The sequence below is a fragment of the Natator depressus genome, chromosome 7 (assembly GCF_965152275.1).
Source record: "Natator depressus isolate rNatDep1 chromosome 7, rNatDep2.hap1, whole genome shotgun sequence".
NCBI classification, from domain to species: Eukaryota; Metazoa; Chordata; order Testudines; family Cheloniidae; genus Natator; species Natator depressus.
This window is the reverse complement of record NC_134240.1, coordinates 32,982,729-33,002,166: the sequence shown is the minus strand read 5'-3', so window position 1 is coordinate 33,002,166 and position 19,438 is coordinate 32,982,729. Positions and strand designations below refer to the sequence as shown.

At 47.8% G+C, this 19,438-nt stretch overlaps 2 protein-coding genes across 7 annotated transcripts in view; both read left to right on the top strand.

Moving 5' to 3' along the window:
• Positions 1-2,510, top strand: part of SPTBN2 (spectrin beta, non-erythrocytic 2) — a 59,983-nt gene extending 57,473 nt beyond the window's left edge. For all 4 annotated transcript variants that reach the window (XM_074958057.1, XM_074958054.1, XM_074958058.1 and 1 more), the window contains one exon: positions 449-2,510. In XM_074958057.1, coding sequence (XP_074814158.1) covers positions 449-682 — 234 coding nt within the window. In that variant the 3' untranslated portion in view covers positions 683-2,510. The remainder of the gene's footprint in view (positions 1-448) is intronic.
• Positions 2,511-4,036: 1,526 nt separating this feature from the next.
• Positions 4,037-19,034, top strand: LOC141990626 (RNA-binding protein 4B-like). 3 transcript variants are annotated; one of them, XM_074958052.1, is made up of 4 exons: positions 4,037-4,137; positions 5,925-6,347; positions 14,089-14,808; positions 18,417-19,034. In XM_074958052.1, the coding sequence occupies exons 2-3, from the start codon at positions 5,936-5,938 to the stop codon at positions 14,799-14,801; spliced, it is 1,125 nt and encodes a 374-aa protein (XP_074814153.1). In that variant the 5' UTR covers positions 4,037-4,137; positions 5,925-5,935; the 3' UTR covers positions 14,802-14,808; positions 18,417-19,034. The 3 variants fall into 3 exon arrangements, with proteins under 3 accessions (XP_074814153.1, XP_074814152.1, XP_074814154.1); XM_074958051.1 differs by lacking the exon at positions 4,037-4,137 and adding an exon at positions 4,142-4,221; XM_074958053.1 differs by lacking the exon at positions 4,037-4,137 and adding an exon at positions 4,188-4,204.
• The last annotated feature ends 404 nt before the right edge of the window (positions 19,035-19,438 follow it).

Below are 19,438 nucleotides of genomic sequence, written 5' to 3'. Positions count from 1 at the left end.
AGAGGGCTAACCGCACAGCCTCTCCTCCATGCACCTGGGGCCAGTAGCCAAACACCTGGGTTACAGGTTACAGGATTCTCCCAGTCCTTCTGCCATGCTCGCCAGTGTTCTGGACCTTCTGCCTTGCCCCATTCCAGCCCTAGAGCCCTCCCCCAGATATCCCTCCCCACTCTGCCCTGCCCCCTACCATCCTGAGTTGCATGCTTCCTGTGCTCCACCCTCTCTCAGTCCCTTTGCCTCATCAGTTCTGAATCCTGGGCCTTACCCCAGAGCTCTGCCCAACTCTGTTCCCTCCCAGACTCACCCTGTCTGTGCCCCAAAGTCCCACCCCTCTGCCTTGCCAACCCCTCTTGGTGCCCTGTCTCCTCCCAGAGCCAGTGCCCTGCCCTCTCTGTGCTCCAGTTCCCTGCCCCAACCCACGGCTGACAGCTCCTTCTCTTTCCTCCAGGCTGAGATGAGCACCTGGATGCGAGTGATCAATGCCTCAGTGGCCTGCACCCCAACGCCCCAGCAGGACACGGAGGATCCGCCCTCACTCACTGGCAAGGGCATGACACGGGCCGTGAGCATGCCACCCGTGTCCCCCAACAGCGCCACTGAGGTCTCCGTGGCCCTGCGCAGCAAGGACGGCAAGGAGAAGGACCGAGAAAAGAGATTCAGCTTCTTCAAGAAGAAGCAATAGGGTCTGGGGGGCTTGCTACTGGAGGGGCTGCTGCAGGGGCACTGCCCAGCTATTTAATCCATGGAACTGATGGAAGGACACGGGATGGGACAAGGGTCTCTGCACAGGGGGGGCAGACTCTGGGCTCCAGATGGATCGGAGCAGGGAGTGGAACCCTGGGTCCTGGATGGGGATGCTGCATTTTAGATCGGTAGCTGTGCTAATGTGACAGCTTCAACCAACCCTCCCACCCTGGGAGCCGCTGGGGGGGATCCCTGCTGACTCCCCCATACACTGGGGAGTGCTGGAGTTGCTGGAGTGCATCAGCCATGAAGCCAAGCTGGGAAAAAACCTCCCTGTGACCTTCTGCACCAGTGCAGGGGAGGAGCAGCATTAGGGTTACCAGGCTGTGTGGGGAAGGATATTTAAGTTGCTAGGACCCAGGCATGGTGGGGGAGGGGCATTTGGGCTTATGCACATTTGGGGGCATGTTTGACTTGCCTTGTCCCCTCCTGTCTCTCTGATCCATGAACCTTCTCTCCTTGCTGCCCCCCATCTCCTGGAGCTGCCCTAGTATGGGGTGGTACATCTTCCCCCACCCCTTTTCTACAGCTGCTCTACATTAGCAGATCCTGTGGCAGGGTCCATGGTGCATCCGTACCATAGTGAGGCCCCCACTCCGTGCCCCCTGCTTTGCAGACAGCCACACCCTCACAGGGAAGCTGCGGCTGAGCTGGACAGGATGGGGATGGGATCAGGTTCCCAGGGCTGGGGCTCTGTCTTTGGAGTGGGGTTATTTTTGCTTGCAAACAGCAGCAGTACCAGGGATTCCCTGCGTGAGGATGCAGACAGCTGTGGCGGGCAGTTCTCTCACCGCCCTTCTCACACTGAGGGCTTTGCTGTCCAAGGTGGGCATGGGATTCCCAGAGGGGCTGAGCTCCCCCAAACAATGGACTTCAGAGCAGGGGGACTCAGTGCTTCTGGCAATCCAGCACCTAAGAGCTGGAGAAATTACAAAGGAGGAGCCCTTATCCTCCTTGAAAGTTGAGGGGGCTGGGCTCCTGGTGTCTCTGGAAATCTCCCTGCTGTGTGGGGCCTTTGAATTGAGACAGAGTGTCTCTCACCAAGCAACCCCGCTCGGCTAGCAGAATCACTGGGTGGGATCCTCTAGCCAGGGTTACCCGGGGGTGGGCAGAGGTCAGGCTGGATGCTCAGAATTGTCTCCTCTGGCCTCTCAAACAGTTGAGCTGAAAATCCATCCCCTGTTCAGTAGGTGGCTGCCCCTTTGACTTTCCCAATGTCCTAACTCCACTGGTCTCCAGTCATCCATAGGATTTCCTGGGGTGAACTGGGGGAAAGATTCCCTCCTCCCCACCAGTGCCCAATCTGGTGTCTTTTTCCACCCACCCCTCCCAAGCCCTGGCTGGTTTCCTTTGCCTTTATCTCCCAGTCTGTGGCCCAGAAATGATTTGTGCCTTCCTGCTATGAGTGGTTGCTCTCTGCCTCCCCTGGTCTTCCCTGTCTAAGGAGAAACTGTATCCCTGCCAGGGTAGGGCACCATGGCTCCCTCACCCCTATGACTGTGAAATGAGCCAAGTCTCCTCCCTCTTCTGGGGCCCTGGGGACAGGCAGCTTGGAGCTCGAGGGGTGGGCAGGATTGCAGAACTGGATGGTGGCGGGGCCTGCTTCCTGCAGCGGGAGGCCTGGAAACAAGATGTCGCTGCTGCATTTGGACCATGACTTCGCTCCTCGCACCCCCTGGCTGGGACACCCCCTGAGCGCATCCTGGTGATCTTTCTGTGCTTGTGGGAAACATTATTCATGTGTTTGCAGTGGCATCTGTTCCAATTTTTGACAGAAACTCTGAAATAAAAGAGTCTGTGTAGAGACCAAGAGGCTTTGTTTCCCAGCAGGAACGGGGACGAGAGCATGTCTGCTCACACAACTTCCTTGGGGGCTGATGGGTATGGCGGGTGCAGTTAATGCAGGAGTATCACACATGCAGCCACGTAGTGTCACAGTGCCAGTGCAACTGGCTCCTAGGATTGTTGCAACACAAATCACTGATGACAATAATGGCAGAGTGGCCTGTTGCTAGCTGGAGCATGCCCAGCTTCCAACCACGGGGTCATATGTGGCCAACACTGGCCATTTACAAGTAGGCTTGGCAGGTGGGTGTTGGTTTTTTTTATAATTTTGGGGGATAATATCAATGTTTATTTTAAGCATTTTTTTCAGTTTTTATCCATTTAAATATTCACAGTTGTGGGAGATGATGGAGGGTCAGACATGGGGGTTGGTCAATTATTTAGTGGCAATGGAGGCTGGGATTCAAAAAGCTTTAGAACACTTCACACTCCTTGTCAGCGGGGCATGTGGAAGTGCGGCAGTAACTATCCTTCCACCTGCTCCCACAGCATTTTTCCTACTGTGCGGGATGCGGGGGGGGGTGGAGGGGAGATTTCCAGTATTAGGATGGAATTTTGCGGGGGAGGGGGGCAAACCCACCTTTGCCAATAAGAATCGACCCCCTCCCTGCCTGACACCTCCCTGCAGCTGGGGGTGACCCACGGGAAGGGAGGGAGGAGGGGTGGCAGAGCCCTGTGTGTGCTACCCCCCCCCCCCCCGCACTGGATCTGTAGAGCAGGGGAGGGGAAGCGGCTAGTTTGAACCTGTCTTTTGGTTCCAGCCCAATGCACTTCTGCACTCCCCACTCCCGCATCCAGAGCCGCAATGGCACAACCTTCTATTGTTGTATGTGCCATGGAGAGGCACAATGGAACAATCCATTTTCACTGCTCTCCCTATAAAGAGCAAATTTATTTGAGCATAAGCTTTCCTGAGCTACAGCTCACTTCATCGGATGCATTCCTCAGCTGTAGCCCACGAAAGCTGATGATCAAATAAATGTGTTCGTCTCTAAGGTGTCCCAAGTCCTCCTGTTCTTTTTGTGGATATAGACTAACACAGCTCCTACTCTGAAACCTATAAAGAGCGGCATTGGAATTATCAATGCTCCCCCTCGGATTGGCACAATAGAACAATCCACGATCACGGCTCCCCCATGCAGAGCCGCAATGGACCATTATCACCACTCCCCCCCCCGTGCAGATCCACAATAGTACATTCCATCATAACAGCTTACCCCCGCCCCCCATGCAGAACAGCGCCACATTCCGCCCCTTCCACGCAGAGGCACAATAGAACAATGTTATCACTTGTCCCCCCCTTCCCTAAAACAACAATGGTGCAATCCACCTCTCCGGCGGTGTGATTGGCTCTAGAGAAGTGGGGGGACGGGTTCACCCTTGGAACGCTCGATCGCGATTGGTGAATCTCCTCCCTCCCTTCCCCCCCACCCAGGAGCCCCACTCTGTATCCTTGGACTCTGCATGGCTCTCCACTTGATTGACAGGCAGCGCTGCCCAGTAGGCGCGCGGGACACTCGGCTGTCCAATGAGGAAGCGGAGGGACGGGTGAGTGGGTGGGCCTGGGCCTCGCGCCGCTGCAGCCGACATTTTGTGTGCTTCGCGGGGAGAGGAGGTGCGGTCCCTGGCGAGGTTGGTCTTGGTTCGGGACCGGCCTGTTGCCGCGCTGGGGCGCTACTGTGTGGGCCCACGAGGGAAGGAGGATGTGGAGGGATCTGTGGGGAGGGCGAGGGCCCAGGCTGTGTCGGTGGGTTGGGGCGGGGTCTGTGGGGCTGAGGGCCGGGATGCGGCTATGGATGGGGTGGGGCTTATCCAGACCCTGCGGCTCTGTGCGTGGGGGGATGGGGGGCAGGGCCTGCGTAGGGCCAAGGTTGGAGGTGGGGGGGGGTTATACAGCAAGGGGCACTATGAGGACGTGAGGGTTCTAGGGCAGGCGTCAGCATGAGCGACTGGGCTGTGTTGGGGGGGGGGAGGTACCGAGGTGGGCTGTGTTTGGGGGCGGGAGGGAGGTACCGAGGTGGGGCGGGGAGGTACTGAGGTGGGCTCTGTGTGTGTGTGTGTGTGTGTGTGTGGCGGCGGGGTGGGGGAATGTGGGATGGGAGAGGTCCCAGTGGGGGCTCTGGATGTGTATGGGGGAGGAACTGGGGATGGGGAATGGATGCCGTCAGGCCTTTGAGCTGCCTGTGTAAGGAGGGTTACAGAAGTGGGAGTTGGAGGGCAGCTGAGGAAAACGAGGGCCATTGATAGTGTGTATAAGGAGGGGTACATGGGAAACGGGAATATATGGGGCACCAATGAAGGCTTTGCTGTACATGGTGGGGTCAGGGCAGGAGAGGCTGTGAGGGCCTTGGCTTTATGTGTAGGGGATACAGGGCAAAGGGGGGATATGGGATAGGGGTGGAGGTGGCATGGATGCAGATGATCAGGTAGCTCAGGGTCTGGGGATGTGGAAGGAAGGGGTGAACCTGGGTTAAAGTGTTGATGGCAGAGCAGGTGTTGTACTCAGAATGAATGTAAGATGCTGCAGTCCTGAGACAAGGTTGTTTGCACATGCGCACGCTCTTAATTCATCTGTCCTCGTTGAGCACCTTCAAAATCAGAATATTGCACCTTCTCCCCAGCAGCTAAATCACCACAGCAGTGCAGGAAGCCCATACCATACTTTCACTCTGTCCAATGTGGATAAAATTGTAAGGTCCTTGAAATAGAGGCATTGTGTCCAAACTATGCTCAGCCCTTTAGTAAACGACAAATGTTTATTGAAGGTGCAAGGAGAGGATTTAGGCAGCAGAGTGCAATTATCTGAGTTAGGACTTGACCCGGAGACTGCAGTTACCATCTTTGTTTATACAAAATATACCATAGGATCTTAGTGAATTATGCTGGTCCCGGCCTTAGTTCTGTGTTTCGTACAAAAGATGCATCTCCAACAGCAAAGCGCCTAGAACTCCATTCGAAGCCACTGATATCAAACTTCCTACTTAATTGTCAAGAACAATTTTAATGGGATATAGGGTCGTCTCTCCTGATTGTACTTAGCTTTCATGTAAGTAGACTACGTGGATAGGACCCTATCACTGAAGAGTATTAGTAAAGCTTATATAGGAAGGATGGGACACTGGATTGGAACTCTGGAGACCTGGGTTCAATTCCCAGATCAGCTATACTCTCTGCGTGACCCTGGGCGAGTCATTTAATCTACCCTATGCCTCAGCTCCTGCATCTATAAAATGGGGGCAATACTGTGGTGAAGAGGGCCATATAAGTACAGAGATGTAAAAGAGCATTGCACTTGGATGGGTGCTTCTTCTTAAACCACTTTCCTCTTCCCCCAGGCTCTGCCAAGATGGTGAAACTCTTCATTGGGAATCTGCCCCGGGAGGCAACGGAGCAAGAGATCCGGTCACTCTTTGAGCAGTATGGGAAGGTGCTGGAATGTGACATCATCAAAAACTATGGCTTTGTGCACATCGAAGACAAGACAGCGGCTGAAGATGCCATCCGTAACCTGCATCACCACAAGCTGCATGGTGTCTGCATCAACGTGGAAGCCAGCAAGAACAAGAGCAAGGCATCCACCAAGCTGCATGTGGGCAACATCAGCACTACCTGCACGAACCTGGAGCTGCGGGCCAAGTTTGAAGAGTATGGCCCGGTAATCGAGTGCGACATAGTGAAGGACTATGCCTTTGTGCACATGGAGCGGGCTGAGGATGCGGTGGAGGCCATCAGGGGCCTAGACAACACAGAGTTCCAAGGTGAAACATGAACCAGGGAAAGTGCAGCCTTCGCTAGGACTAGGTAGCGCCAGGTTCTGTCCAGAAGATCAGGTCAGGTGGAAATCTGTTGGTCATGGGGTCATAATTGTGCTGAATGAATAATGGCGTTCAGACTGATCATGTTGTCTGGATGAGTTTTTCAGTGTAGATGAACACAAGAAGTGCAGAGTTCTTGGGGAGGTGTTTAGGAATTGGATAAACCATAGTTTTTGTTCAAGTTAGAAAAGTGCTTTCATTGGATTTGAGAAATACTTTCAGTTAAGTACATGTCTAGCTAATGAACTAGGTAATTCAGTGCTGCTCCTCTGGAGAACTGTTTGTCGTACATTTAATAGTCCTGTGGCTGCAACTATGGTTGGAAAAAGTGTTACAGGAGATTGAAGGGTATTGACATAGCTGTGGGGAGACCAGGACTGGAATAGCAGGGTGCACTGTGGGTCATGATTGAGTTTCATGGGCAGAACTGTGTGTTTGCAGAAGCCCAGGACTTGAATAGCAGGGTTGAGATTGTGGGGCATGACAGAAATGTGGAGGAAGCTTGCATGAGACCAGACATGTCGGTCCCTCATCTTTAGGAGTATTTAAAGCTTTGTGCAGTTTTTAAAAGGTGTTAAACAAGAGATCCAAAACACATTAAAGGTGACCTGCAAGGAGGGGTGGGGTGGAAATGGACTTGTCTGCTTTTTTTATGATACATAAAGTTGGTCTGAACAGATTTATTAAATTAAAACTCTGCTTGTTTTTTTTCTACATCAGAAATTTGGGTTTTGTTTATGGTGTGAGTCTAGTTCTCTAATCATGAGACAGAGATGACCTCACAAAAGTGAAGAGTGAAAGCTGAGGTATCAAGAGGAGAAGGGATTTTTAGTTAGACAATAACTTTCTTTCTCTGTGTTAACTCCTAATGAACTCTGGTTACCAATCAACCTTTTGAATAAGGAAGCCTTTATTAATTTCTCCTTTAAATTGTTAGAGCTTTGAGATCTCCCAGTAGTCCTGCAAAACCAAAGAAGATCAGATCCTTGCATTCCTGATCTTTCTAAGGTTAAGACCAGTGTTAGACATTAGACTAGTCCACAAAAAACTGTCTTTTTTTTTTTTAACCACCAATTTTATTAGAACGGGAACAAACAAGCATAAGATGTTATGGCCTCCAATAGGTTTAGCTTTAGACAGTTAGCCTAATTACAAAAATACAAGTTACTTAACTGAGTTACTTTAACTCAGAAGAATGTGAAAAAACGTGAAATGAAGATTACTCCTGGGGGGATTCTGCGTGACTGGGCCCCCCCCAGAAAATGGGCCCCCCCATCCCCGAATTCCTGTGCTTCCCTGCAAACAGGGAAGCAAAAAGGGGGGGGGGGCGCGACCATGGGTGCAGTTTTTTGCGGGGGATTGCTCCCCTTGAAACAGAGGTGAGGCATGGGGTGACACATAGGGTTACAAGCCAGTGAGCTTTCCCCTCCTCCCCATTTCTGCAAGCACAGAGTTACCCAGCTGAATGAGGCTGTCTCCCGACTGTGCTGCTGAACACCACCTCCTGGGTCCTAGTACCAGTCCTGCTCTGCTTCTGTGTGCTAGGAGCCTTCCTGTTTTCTGTGCAACAGTGAGTGCTTGCAATGGGGTGGGTAAGGGGGGTGGGGGAAATGAGGGTGCGGGGAAGAGGGAGTGGAATAGGGCAAGGGGAGGGGAATGTGGGAGTGAGATGGATAAGAAAAGAGGATAGGGGAATTGCAGGGGGAGCAGGAGACCAGCATGCAGTATTCCCTTGGCCGCAGCTCGGGCTCCCCCATTAAGCAGGCCCATGGAACCCTCACTCTGACAAGCCCTTCCCCGCTACACCTGGACCCCTCTGAGCCCCCCAGACTGCCACCCCACTGATCCCCAAGCAGCTGCATCGGGACCCCCACCCCATCAAGCCCCACTCCTCTGGCGTTTGGAGCCCCCCCCGAGCCCCATGTCCCCACACCCAGACCCCGCTGCTGAACCCCATTCACCTTCACCCAGATCCCCTGCAGAGTCCCATTGCCCTCGAACCTGGAACCCCCCAACGAACCTCTGTGCATCCAGATCTCCCTCTGAGCCGCCGCACCCAGATTGTCCCACACCTGTTCCCCCCCCCCCCCCCCACTAAGCCCCTCCACACTTAGATCCTGCTGGGCTGAGCCTGCCCACCCACATCTGGTGCACCTGGCACAGAGGGGCAGGGCCCCAGGGTGTTTCTGGGGCAGGCCCAGCCCTTGCACTGTATCAGGTCAGGTGCAGCCTCACTGCAGAGTCCCTGTTACCGGGGGAGGTGGGGGCTTCAGGGTGATCTCCCACCTCAGTGCAGCCAGTGTGTGGCCTGTGCTCCCCACTGCCATGCTGGAGATACATTTATTTATTGATAAATACAATTTGCAGAATTTTAAAATATTGTGCGCATATTTAATTTTTTGGTGCAGAATTCCCTCAGGAGTAGAAGGTCTAAAAAATGAAAGAATGGACCATAATGGAATCAGAATGGCAATCTTGCTGGAGTATTTGACTGAATAGGGGACCAACTGACATTATTTGACCAGTCAGTTGACTGACTTACCAAGCCTAGTTAAAACCTCCCTGGCTGCCTTAAGCATTTAAAAGAGGCTGAAAAAGAACCAGCTGAATTTTTAAAATGTCATTTGTCTGGTATCTTGAAGATTGTACCTTCAAACTTAGCTTGAGACAAACTGACTTAATCAACTAAAAAGTGGGAGTTCAAGGTAGAGGATGAATTGATATTGACGTGTTCTGTTGGAACTCTGAGCTGCAGAGCATGGGAATTGCCAAAGTGGATCAGAGATGTGGTCTTTCTGGTCCGGTATTCTGTCTCTGACAGCAGCCAATACCAACTGCTTCAGCGTAAGGTTCAGGGGACCCTGTAATAGCATTGATGGGATAACTAGACCCCAGCAGAGGTTAGCTCTTGCCCTGAAGCAGGAGAATTTAAATCTCTTCCAAAACTTACATCTGTTTATATTACTTACTATTCTTGTTCTGGCTATCCTTATCCATGTAAATGGTCAATACTCTTTGAATCCAGCTTAGTTTTTGATCTTGGTGATACCTTGAGGCAGTGAGTTCCACGTGTGAATTGTGCTCAGTGTGGAAATAGTGTTTCCTTTTACCTGTTTTAATGTTGTTCCTATCAGCGTTGTGGAATATCCCCATGTTTTTGTATGACGAAAGGGTAAATAGTAGCGCCCAGTCTACTGCTTCTATTCCATTAGTTGTTTTATGTATTCCTATCACATTCTCTCATTTGTCTCTAAGATAAACAGCCCCATTCATTTAATCTCTTCATATGAGAGTTTTTTCAGACTCATAATTCTCATCACCTGTCTTTTGCCCTCATCTGTTTCTGATACATACTTTACGGAGCTGGGGCAACCAAAATAGAACACAGTACTTTAGGTGGAGATGTCCCACTGATTGATAGAAAGGTATTATATCTTCAGGATTCTCCATCCCATCCCTTATGTACCTTGGAATTTTGCTACTGCACATTGCACAGAGGTTTCCATTGACCTGCCCAGAGTGGTGCCCAGACCTCTTACAGAGTTGATCCCGATAATTTAGGAATTCAGTAGGCGTTCAGATTAATGCACATAGCAGGGAATACTTTCCATTTATCAACATTGAGCAGCGGCAACAAAGCAGACATGCAGTTTTTGTTGTTTCCAATGTTTTGGTTGCACAAGCTGTCTTCTGCTCTAGCAGTACAAAAGCCATCTGTTAGTGCAATGTGGAAAGCAAGTGGATTTGTAGACTGTAGTGTTACACCTGTGCACAGATCTTTGGGTCCTACAATGGATAAGCCCTATCTAGTCTTGGGAGTTAGGCTGTGAAGCTCTACCTCAGAGAAGGCAGCTAAGGGGCGTCTGGTATCACCATTGAAAGTGATGCTGCATCTCTCAACACCTCATCCGAAAAGTTAACGTGGTAGGGGTTTGTAGAAATAATCTCTAGTAAAAAAAACAGCTGCTCTTCTGTTTAGAACAGAATATTTGTCTTCTCTTAGAAGCAGCAGCTAGGTGTATCTTTAGGCAACTCTGTAAAAGAAAGGGTGTGTGCCTGGAGGCCTGACTGTCTTGGGTCTAAAACGCAGCATTGCATACACCCATATGGCCTACATAGAAATTAATCGGATCTTAGGGAGTTAGCCATTTGAAGCTTGTGGCAGTGCTGATATTCATGCATGAGAGCTTGTTTCATGTTTCTACTAATAAACTTCCCTGCACTGTATGTAGGCTAAGACATTTGGTTTCCATTTTCTAGCGACAAGCAGAAATAGAACTCTCTCACTGATGATATTCAACAAAGGGTGTTGAGAGAGAGAGGCAGATTGATACTAGGTATTTTGCACCTTGCCACTAATTCTTCTGTCCCAGGCTCAGTGACCAAAAGCTGTTAACACCCCAAGCTAGGCCTGGCAGAATATTATTTTTATTTTTATAAAATGTTGGTGGATAATATTATTTTTAAACATTTTTTTAGATTTTTGTTGATTTAAATGTTCACAGTTGTGTGAAATTAGGGGAGGGAGGGTCAGACAATAGTTATTTAATGACAGTAGACATTGAGATTCAAAACATTAAAGATTTATAACAGTTAAAACACAAATTGTCAACGTCACATATCAAATTATACAAAGTAAATATCCTTCAATCAAACTCTTTAAGTTCTCAAGCAGCATTTTTCTTATGTTGCCTATCTGTAAATTTTAATTATCGATGGAAATATTTTTTCCACTGGTTAGTGTATGTACAGTAGGTGTTCTCAAACTGGGGGTTGGGACCCCTCACGGAGTCACAAGGTTATTACATGGGGGGTCGCGAGCTGCCAGCCTCCACCCCAAACCCCGCTTTGCCTCCAGCATTTATAATGGTGTTAAATATATAAAAAAGTGTTTTTTTAATTTATAAGGGGGCTTGCTATGTGAAAGGGGTGACCAGTACAAAAGTTTGAGAACCACTGGTGTACAGTGAAATAGATGTTTTCTGATTAAAAATCAAATTCTTCCAAACCTACTCATTGCACTTTCATAATTCCCATGAAATAAGCTGGTGGGTCCCAGCCCAGTTCCTGTTGAACAAGTGTGCACCTCTCATAAACACTGCATTCAGGTGCTTTATTGAAAAGTCCAAAGATTGAACTGGCCATAGAGGATGAACCCGCTTCTCTTCAAAGTGGCCTTCCAGGTCAGGATTGAGACATGTTGGCTGGGTGAGGGTGCTGGCACATTGTGTGGGCACTGGTAGTGCCAGACCTGTTTTATAGATAAGTGACTTCAGTTTTCAGAGCTGCCAATATCGTATACTACACCATAGTGTGTGTGGGAAATCTAGAATATATAAAAGATGAAGTTACTTGTGGTTTTTTCTGAGAGCAACTTTATTACTTCTGAAAACACAAGCACCACTAGGGGTAACATTTTCAAAAATGGCCAAGTCACTTAACCTCTTAAGACCTATTTTCAAAAGTGACACGGGTAGCTTGCTATAGTCAAGTATCGTATAAATAGTTTTCCAGCCCTGAGCCTACAGCACTTTCCTACCTGTTTAGTATCAGTCTCAAACACTTGAAGCACAGTAGAGGGCGAATGCCATGGTGTCCTTCTCTGTCAGGTAAGTCCCATAGTGGTAAGTTGCTTTGCTACCGTAAATAGTGGCTATATCTCTGTAATTTAAGGTAAGTCAAGTTGGCAAGAGGTCACCCATCAACTTGTGCAGTTAAACTGGGACTGTTTTATGGACTTTCTGGCTAAAGGATTACTGGATTCTCTTGTGATTTATGTTCTGTAACATCTAAATGAAATGGTGTCTTGATGTAGAATATAATCTGGGCTCTGACTCTCTGAATGCTGCTGAGGGCCGGATCCTATGTCAGAGATAGACGTCGCATGTTATGGTTACAGTGCTTTTTTCTCTTCCAGCTTTATGTGCAGAAGCTCCTCCAGTGTCACCCGGTTGGAGGGATCTTCTCACCTCTGCTTTTGTACATTGCAAAGCACAAGAATGGTGATCAATAAATAGCTTTAATTCACTGAAAGTAGGAAGTAACTCAGTAATTCAAACAGTTAAATATTTTTCAGTTTAGCCGGCAAAAGTGCTATACTTAAATCTGAACTTAATACCAAAGCCACAAGGATTCCTACATTATGCTCCTTGAAGTATTGGCTGTTTCACACCAAGAACTCCTTTGTAGTGTCTATATTCAGTCTCTTGTCCTACAGTCAAAACTTTGAGTGACAAGTAGACAGTTTCTGGTCTGAAATGCTCCTTTGCTTTGGACTAACTGGCAAATCCACTTTCTTTGTAGTACGTCATCTACATCTAGCATGCAACTACAGCATTCTTGCTGTTCTAAGGTGCATGGTATAAGAATCTAAATAGAATAGATTGCGTCCTCTGCAAGGAGAAGCTCACTTGCTGTATGCAATCACCTGAGACATCTTGGCAAAGAAAACTGCCAAAGAAAAATCTAGCAGAGTTCTGCAGGACTCACTGATACTGAAAACCATTCTAGGTTAGGTTCACAGACTAAACATGCAGCCAAAGTGCTTGCAGTGTGAGAAATTTCGTGTGTGTGTAGCTTTTTCATTTGAGGTGGAAGAGCAAATTGCTCTTACAAAACTGTTAATGATCCAGAGGCTTATAGCTAACTTGCATGGCAAGATTGCCTGACAGTTTGGTTAGTGCTTTTAAACTTGACAGTCTAAACTTACATATCAAGATTGCTATAAAGGCATCTAAATAAGTGGCCTGACATTCAGAGCAGCTCCCACTGACTTCAGTGTCAGAGGAAAATGTTTTTCCACAAACCTGACCATAAGCAATGGAAACCCACAGGACATGCAATAGTCGTACAATGCTTTGTCCACAGAGCCCATGACGTCTATATACATCCTGCTACTTTTTCCCATCAGGTGCTGCAGGCTTTGTGTTTTAAAAAGGGGGTTAAAGATCTCTTTGGACATTGCTAGGAGCCATCCCAATGTAACCAGTGCCCTTTCTGCCAGTTAACATCTCCTGGTCTCCCTTGTGGCGTGGATGGTCGGCATGTGGCTCCTTTTTGTTTAGCTTCTCTGCAAATCACCTGCCATAAGATTGCTGTGGTGTGAGCTTATTGTACATCTCTGCTAATGCGCAGCCTTCACCAGGCCTGGAAGCAGAAGCCAGAGATTGTAGACCATTTTGAATTGTACATGGGCTACCAATGTATGTAACTTTCTTGAACTTGAACCCTCTTGCTCAGTATGGTAGTTCATGTTGTGGTGTTCCTGGTCTGCTCTGACAATCATTATATGGATACCTTCTGAAAAGTCATCTTGGGATTTGTCAGGATGTTTCCTTCTAGAGTTCCATCAATAACCATTCCAAGTCAGATACAGTCACTGGAGATCTTGGGAGTTCTGTCTGTTCTTGGGGCTCTGTACCACTTCACGTGGGTAAATCTTAGTAGACAGTGAGGAGCCAATATCCCGTAAAAGGTGACGGGTAAAGTTGTTGGTTTGACTCATGGGCAGAATGCTCAATAGTTGTAGCTATCTGGTTAGATGTACTGAGGGGGTGAATCGATCAGCTTGTCTTGATACATTTTTAGATCAAGATTTAATATGCTTTGTTTTGTTACAAATCTTGTGGTTTTCCATATGGCATCAGTTTATTATAGCAACCATTCTTGCGTCTGTTTCTTAAAGGCAAGCGGATGCACGTGCAGTTGTCCACCAGTCGGCTCAGGACCGCGCCCGGGATGGGAGACAAGAGTGGCTGCTATCGGTGCGGGAAAGAAGGGCACTGGTCTAAAGAGTGTCCGGTAGATCGCACGGGGCAAGTGCCTGACTTTACCGAAACCTATAATGAGCAGTACGGAGCGGTGCGCACTCCCTACCCCGCGGGCTATGGGGAGACCATGTATTACGATGATGGGTATGGAGCAATGGTCGACTACTACAAAAGATACCGCGTGAGGCCCTATGCTACGGCATCTGCATACGACGCCTATGCAGAGCAAACAATGGCCCAGTATTCGCAGTACGCGCAATACTCCCAAGTACAAACCACAGCCATGGCCGCCACCACAGCCATGGCCGCCACCACAGCCATGGCCAATCGCCTCACTACTACCCTAGACCCTTACGATAGAGCGCTGCTGCCAACCCCGGGAGCAGCCGCAGCGGCAGTAGCTGCAGCTGCAACTGCTGCTGCAGCAGCCGCATCCTCCACCTATTACACCCGGGATAGAAGCCCCCTGCGTCGCACGGCAACCGCGGCCACCACCGTCGGAGAGGCGTACGGTTATGAACGTTGTCAGCTGTCTCCAGTCTCGTCGGTCGCTCGGGCCTCCCTCTACGACGTTCAGCGGTTCGGGCGGGAGTCGTATGCGGACAGGGCGCGGTACTCTGCGTTTTGAGTCGGAGGTGAGAGCACTTTCCGGTCTAGTTCATAGGTTTTTGTCCGGATACTTTGAGGACCTGGGGATCCTCTTCCTAGGTTCTAAGTACTTAACATACATGGTGCTACAGGGGCACATTTGACCCTGTATCACTGGGTGGTAGCAAAAAGTGCCTTACACCTATTAAACTCTGAATTTCACTTGTCAGGCATTTGGCAAAGCTTTGACCCTTGTTAGGACTTTACATTAATAATACATCAGGCCTTTCACCTGGAAGTAAACACTTTCCAAAGCCAGGATCTAAAAATGAAATGTAAACTGAGTCAAATCTAGACATACTGCATGTTTTTCTGAGGTATCTGTCACCAGAGTATCTAGTGCATTGTGCATATAACTGAAACAGGTGTACATGTAGGGCTTGGAACATTTCCCCCAAATAGAGCATGTTTTATATTACCCATGCTGCTACTGTACAGCTACATTAATAAGGCCAGAAATGGAATTATGGGGATACAGCCAGGGGATTAATTGTCAAGGGGATTCAAATTCCTGCAGTTAAAGGCCAGAGCATGATTACAGTTGTCACTGTACTCTAAGAATAGCCAATTTCAGACTTATGATGAGAGGGTTTTTGAGAGCTCTTTCCCCCCCTTTGCGGTGGTGATCCTTCAAACTCATGCATTGGGACATGATGTTGTGGGGAGCTATTTAGGACCCAGAATATCTAGGGCATTGTAAATTGCAGTAAGCACGAATTTCCAGGTGAAACGACTTACAACTATTGTGTGGAGCATGGGTGTAGTTTCCTCTGATCAATCTCTTCTGCAGTAGATGAAACTTCCCAATGGCCTTGTGGGAGCCCCCACAGAGAGGGAGCTGTAGTAGTCTAATTTAGGAAGTGGGAGGGCACATGTGCTGAATGAGTCAAAGATGAAAGAAGTTACTGGCACATGTCTGCTCCTCTTGGGACTTCAGGAGCAGAGATGAGTCAGGGAGTTAAGGCCTTGAGGGCAGGGGCAGTGTCTTACTTGTCTGAACTACCACAAATACTGTTCACAAAATAATATTTGGAGCTTGTAAGTTGCCTGAGAGTCAGGAGAATGTCTTACATTGAAGACAATGGTCACTGTCTCGTTCATTCCTGCCAACGAGCATCCTGTTTACCATAATGCCTGCTTCCAAGGAACAGGAGCATTCACCCACAACTGCTTTAACTTGCCTCAGTTTAAACAGTTGGAAGCTTGTGGCATGGCCTCCAGTGATACTAGGTGACCTAGGAGGGGCCAGAGGATTTGACAGGTGATGGAGGATTAGAATTCTCATCTTAAATCTGAGCCCCCTCTTACACACCTGGTGTAGCTGGTGTGTCCAGTTCTGCTCCCAGTCTGTTGTCATGGGAGGGACTTCACTTTACAGGGTTGGATTCTTCACTCAGCTCACCTTGCATAAAGGTTCTTGCCTTGTCATTGCACCACGCCTAGTGGGAAGGACCTGGGAATCTGCCAGGGCTCCTGTTGCATGTGGCCAGGGTTCAAATGTAAAAGTAATGAGAGAGATCAGAAGTTTGACTCAAATAACAGCATTGTACTCTGAGCTGAGCTTAGCCCAGGTAGTAGCATATTGTTCTTCAATGACTTCTTTGACTACAGCAGAAGAGGCCCAGGTAGTGCATTTCCAGGGGTTGCTTTTGTTGCAGTGCATTGGGGAGTTATCTACTGATTCCCCCACTGAGTACGCCATTCTGCATCCTCTCTCAAAAGTGCATTAGCTGTCAGGTTCATGTAGGGTTGCAATGAATCTTGTAATAGGTTTCAATTTCAGTGCAAGAAGACACCAAGCTGAATACAAGACACCATGTCTGTTGGGATTTAGGCTTCTAAATCACTTAGGCACTTTGGAACATTTTACCCTTAATCCCTAAAGTCAGCTGCTGAGAGTCTGTGTTCAGGAAGCAGTTTCTGCAAGTAAGCAGGGTCCTCAGGCACTTTAAACTTAAAAGAAACCTTGTGTAAAGTAAATGGGGTTTTTAAACCTAAATTTCTTGGCCATTGTCTAAAGGCCAAAAGGCAAAATTTTCAAAAGTGCCTAACCCCTGTTGACTTGGGTTCCTGTGTCATTTTGGTGCTTTTGAAGACTTCACCCAAAATCTTCTGGAGACTGAGTTATCCGAGTTCTTAATTCTTTCTCTCCTTGTTTAATGCAAGCTGTCTTTGAATTGTGAGCAAGAACATCCTCAACCCTGAGAGCTATTTTTAGTCCATGTTCTGGAAACTTAGATCCATGGCAAGATGATGAGCTTCTAAATGGGCTGGAGGTCTTGATGCTCCTGCATTTCAGGGAAGATATTTGAACAGGGTTTTGTTAATGCCATAACTTGAATGCTACACTTAACTGTACAGTGATTCTTTAATTGGCCCAGTCATACCAATAGCTACAGCACAGCAGATGCCTTCTCTAAAACTTTCTGTTTAGGCACATTCTAAGAAGCAGAACTACTCTCTGTCCTTGGAAAAATCTTTCCTGCAACCTAGAAGTAGGTCTGGTGGAGCGGGCCTGTTGTAAAGAACCAGGTCAGTGTACTGATGGAAGCCCTCTGTGTTCCTCTTGTCACCCCAGTAGTGGGGGTGAGCACAGGGATTTTAATCAGGATGTCCATCCTGGGCCCCATGTGAACATTTGGTCTTCGGTATCAGGCTCTGGCTATGAGAGGTCCAGTTGGCTTGGAGTGCCATTGCCCTCTAACTACTGGAAAAAGGAGCTTTCTCTTCTTCCCACACCAGCTGGCTGTTGGTAGGGAAGGGCCAGGATGAGGATTCTGCTGCTCCAGCCCCTGCTGGTGGTGTTTGCTTTGCCAAGCAGCTATAAAGTGAAACTGACTTGGTTGTTGGCTTCCTAGCTCTGCGTAAGGAGTTCTAAACAGCAGCAATGAACAGAATTGGTTTAGTTAATTTTGTTTTGCTGCTTGGCAAAATGATGAGCATCAGCAGAAGCACTAGATCTGCCTGCGGACTCAGAGATGTGCTGTACTGGTCAGGTTAGGAAGGCTGTCTAAAGACTAGAAACTTAATCTTTTAACTGAAAGAACTTGAAATGGACTCCAGTGTGGGAGGGCTGCCTGCACATGCTCTGGAGTAACTTTTTTTCAAAACTCAGTCGTTGGTCATTAAGGACCCTTCCCGTACAAATATAACCTTAGTTTTTTTTCAGTGTTTGGAGCTCAGTTTACATACAGTTGCCTCTAACAGGAAATAAATGGAGTATAATTACACATGAAGTAGTTTTCTCTATAAATGCAATGAATTCTATAAACGAGCAGCTCTTCGTGGTAAAACAAAAGCCTGGACTTGTTTGACCAAACCACAGCCAAGACCAAGGAGTAAACATGAAGCTCAATTTTATGTCTTTGGTTTTGGACCCAATTAACACAGAGCTTGGAAACAGGAACCTCATTAATGCCATAACCATTAAGGATTTCTCATGTTGATTTTTGTGGCTTTCAGGAACAAATAGATTGACTTCTTCTCTAGGAAATGCGCCTCTTCTTTGTACAGGAGACTCAAGGTGGCCTGAGTGTATTTGAGGGCAGAAATCTGTCTTCAGGCCTTTGAATGAATTGTGCTTTTTATCTTTCAGGTAGGATATGTGCGGCTGGACGTCGGGTTCCTGTTGCACGTGAAATCTATATCGTACGTGTCAAACTGTGCTGGGCTTCAAAGCATACTGATCACGGCTAATGCATTTACTCATAATGGACATTTGTCTCTTGTCAAAGTGTAGTGAAAAGTAACTTAACTTCCTTTTCTTTTTTTATTTTTCAGAAATTGCTTTGAATAATTTTTTGGCCTTTTATTTTCCCATGACCCTAGAGCCATTATTCTCTGCTGCTCTTTGGGACGTTAGTACCCTTTACCCAATCTAAGCCCAGCTTTTGAGCTAGAGTAGTTGCAATGCCAGTTAACTCTTTTTTGGAGACGTGCTTGGGATTACTGTCTTCCTCTTGCAGTTCAGTTTGTAGCTTGCCTATTTAATAGTATGTTTGTTTTTAAAGGTGAATAACCAGTCTTAGTTAAGTATGAAATACTATATCTTAACGTAGTATTGCAAAGCCTGCTCCCCTTAGTTCTAGCCTGCACTCTGGAGTCATCTCTTCTGCCCCAACATTATTTTTGGAATATAACCTGTAACTCTCCTTCTCTCTGAAGTTTAGCATCGTTTGACCACCTCTCTTTTTCCAGCAAAATAAACACTTATAACAGATGAGAGTATACTTGTGTCTTGTGTAAACCAGAACCATGCATGGTGCACTGGTCTAAGCTTGTGGGAGTGATTTTATGGAACGAAACAGTTCAAGACAGAGTACTTAAGCCACTATTTATAGTAGTGCCTGGAACTTCAAAGGAGAGTGGGGGTCCCATTGTGGTAGGCACTGTAAATACATATAGCTATCACAAAGATTACAATCTAAATAGACAAGACAAGGGGCAGGAGCAGGGACTCAGTAACACTAGGAAAAAATTGTAGCTGAATTGGCAATTGAACTCAGGTCCCCAGAGTCCTCAGCCATTGCATTATGCACTAGTCCTTTCTAGTTCACCTCTGAGCATTGTCTAGGTCTAAGCTATACCCTTTGAGAGGCAACAGTAGGCAGAAATTTC

Excerpts from the sequence above, each read along its gene's own strand:
- LOC141990626 (XM_074958052.1), top strand. The coding sequence starts at position 5,936 with ATGGTGAAACTCTTCATTGGGAATCTGCCCCGGGAGGCAACGGAGCAA. Across the intron at positions 6,348-14,088 it reads AGACAACACAGAGTTCCAAG|GCAAGCGGATGCACGTGCAG; the intron begins GTGAAACATGAA and ends TGTTTCTTAAAG.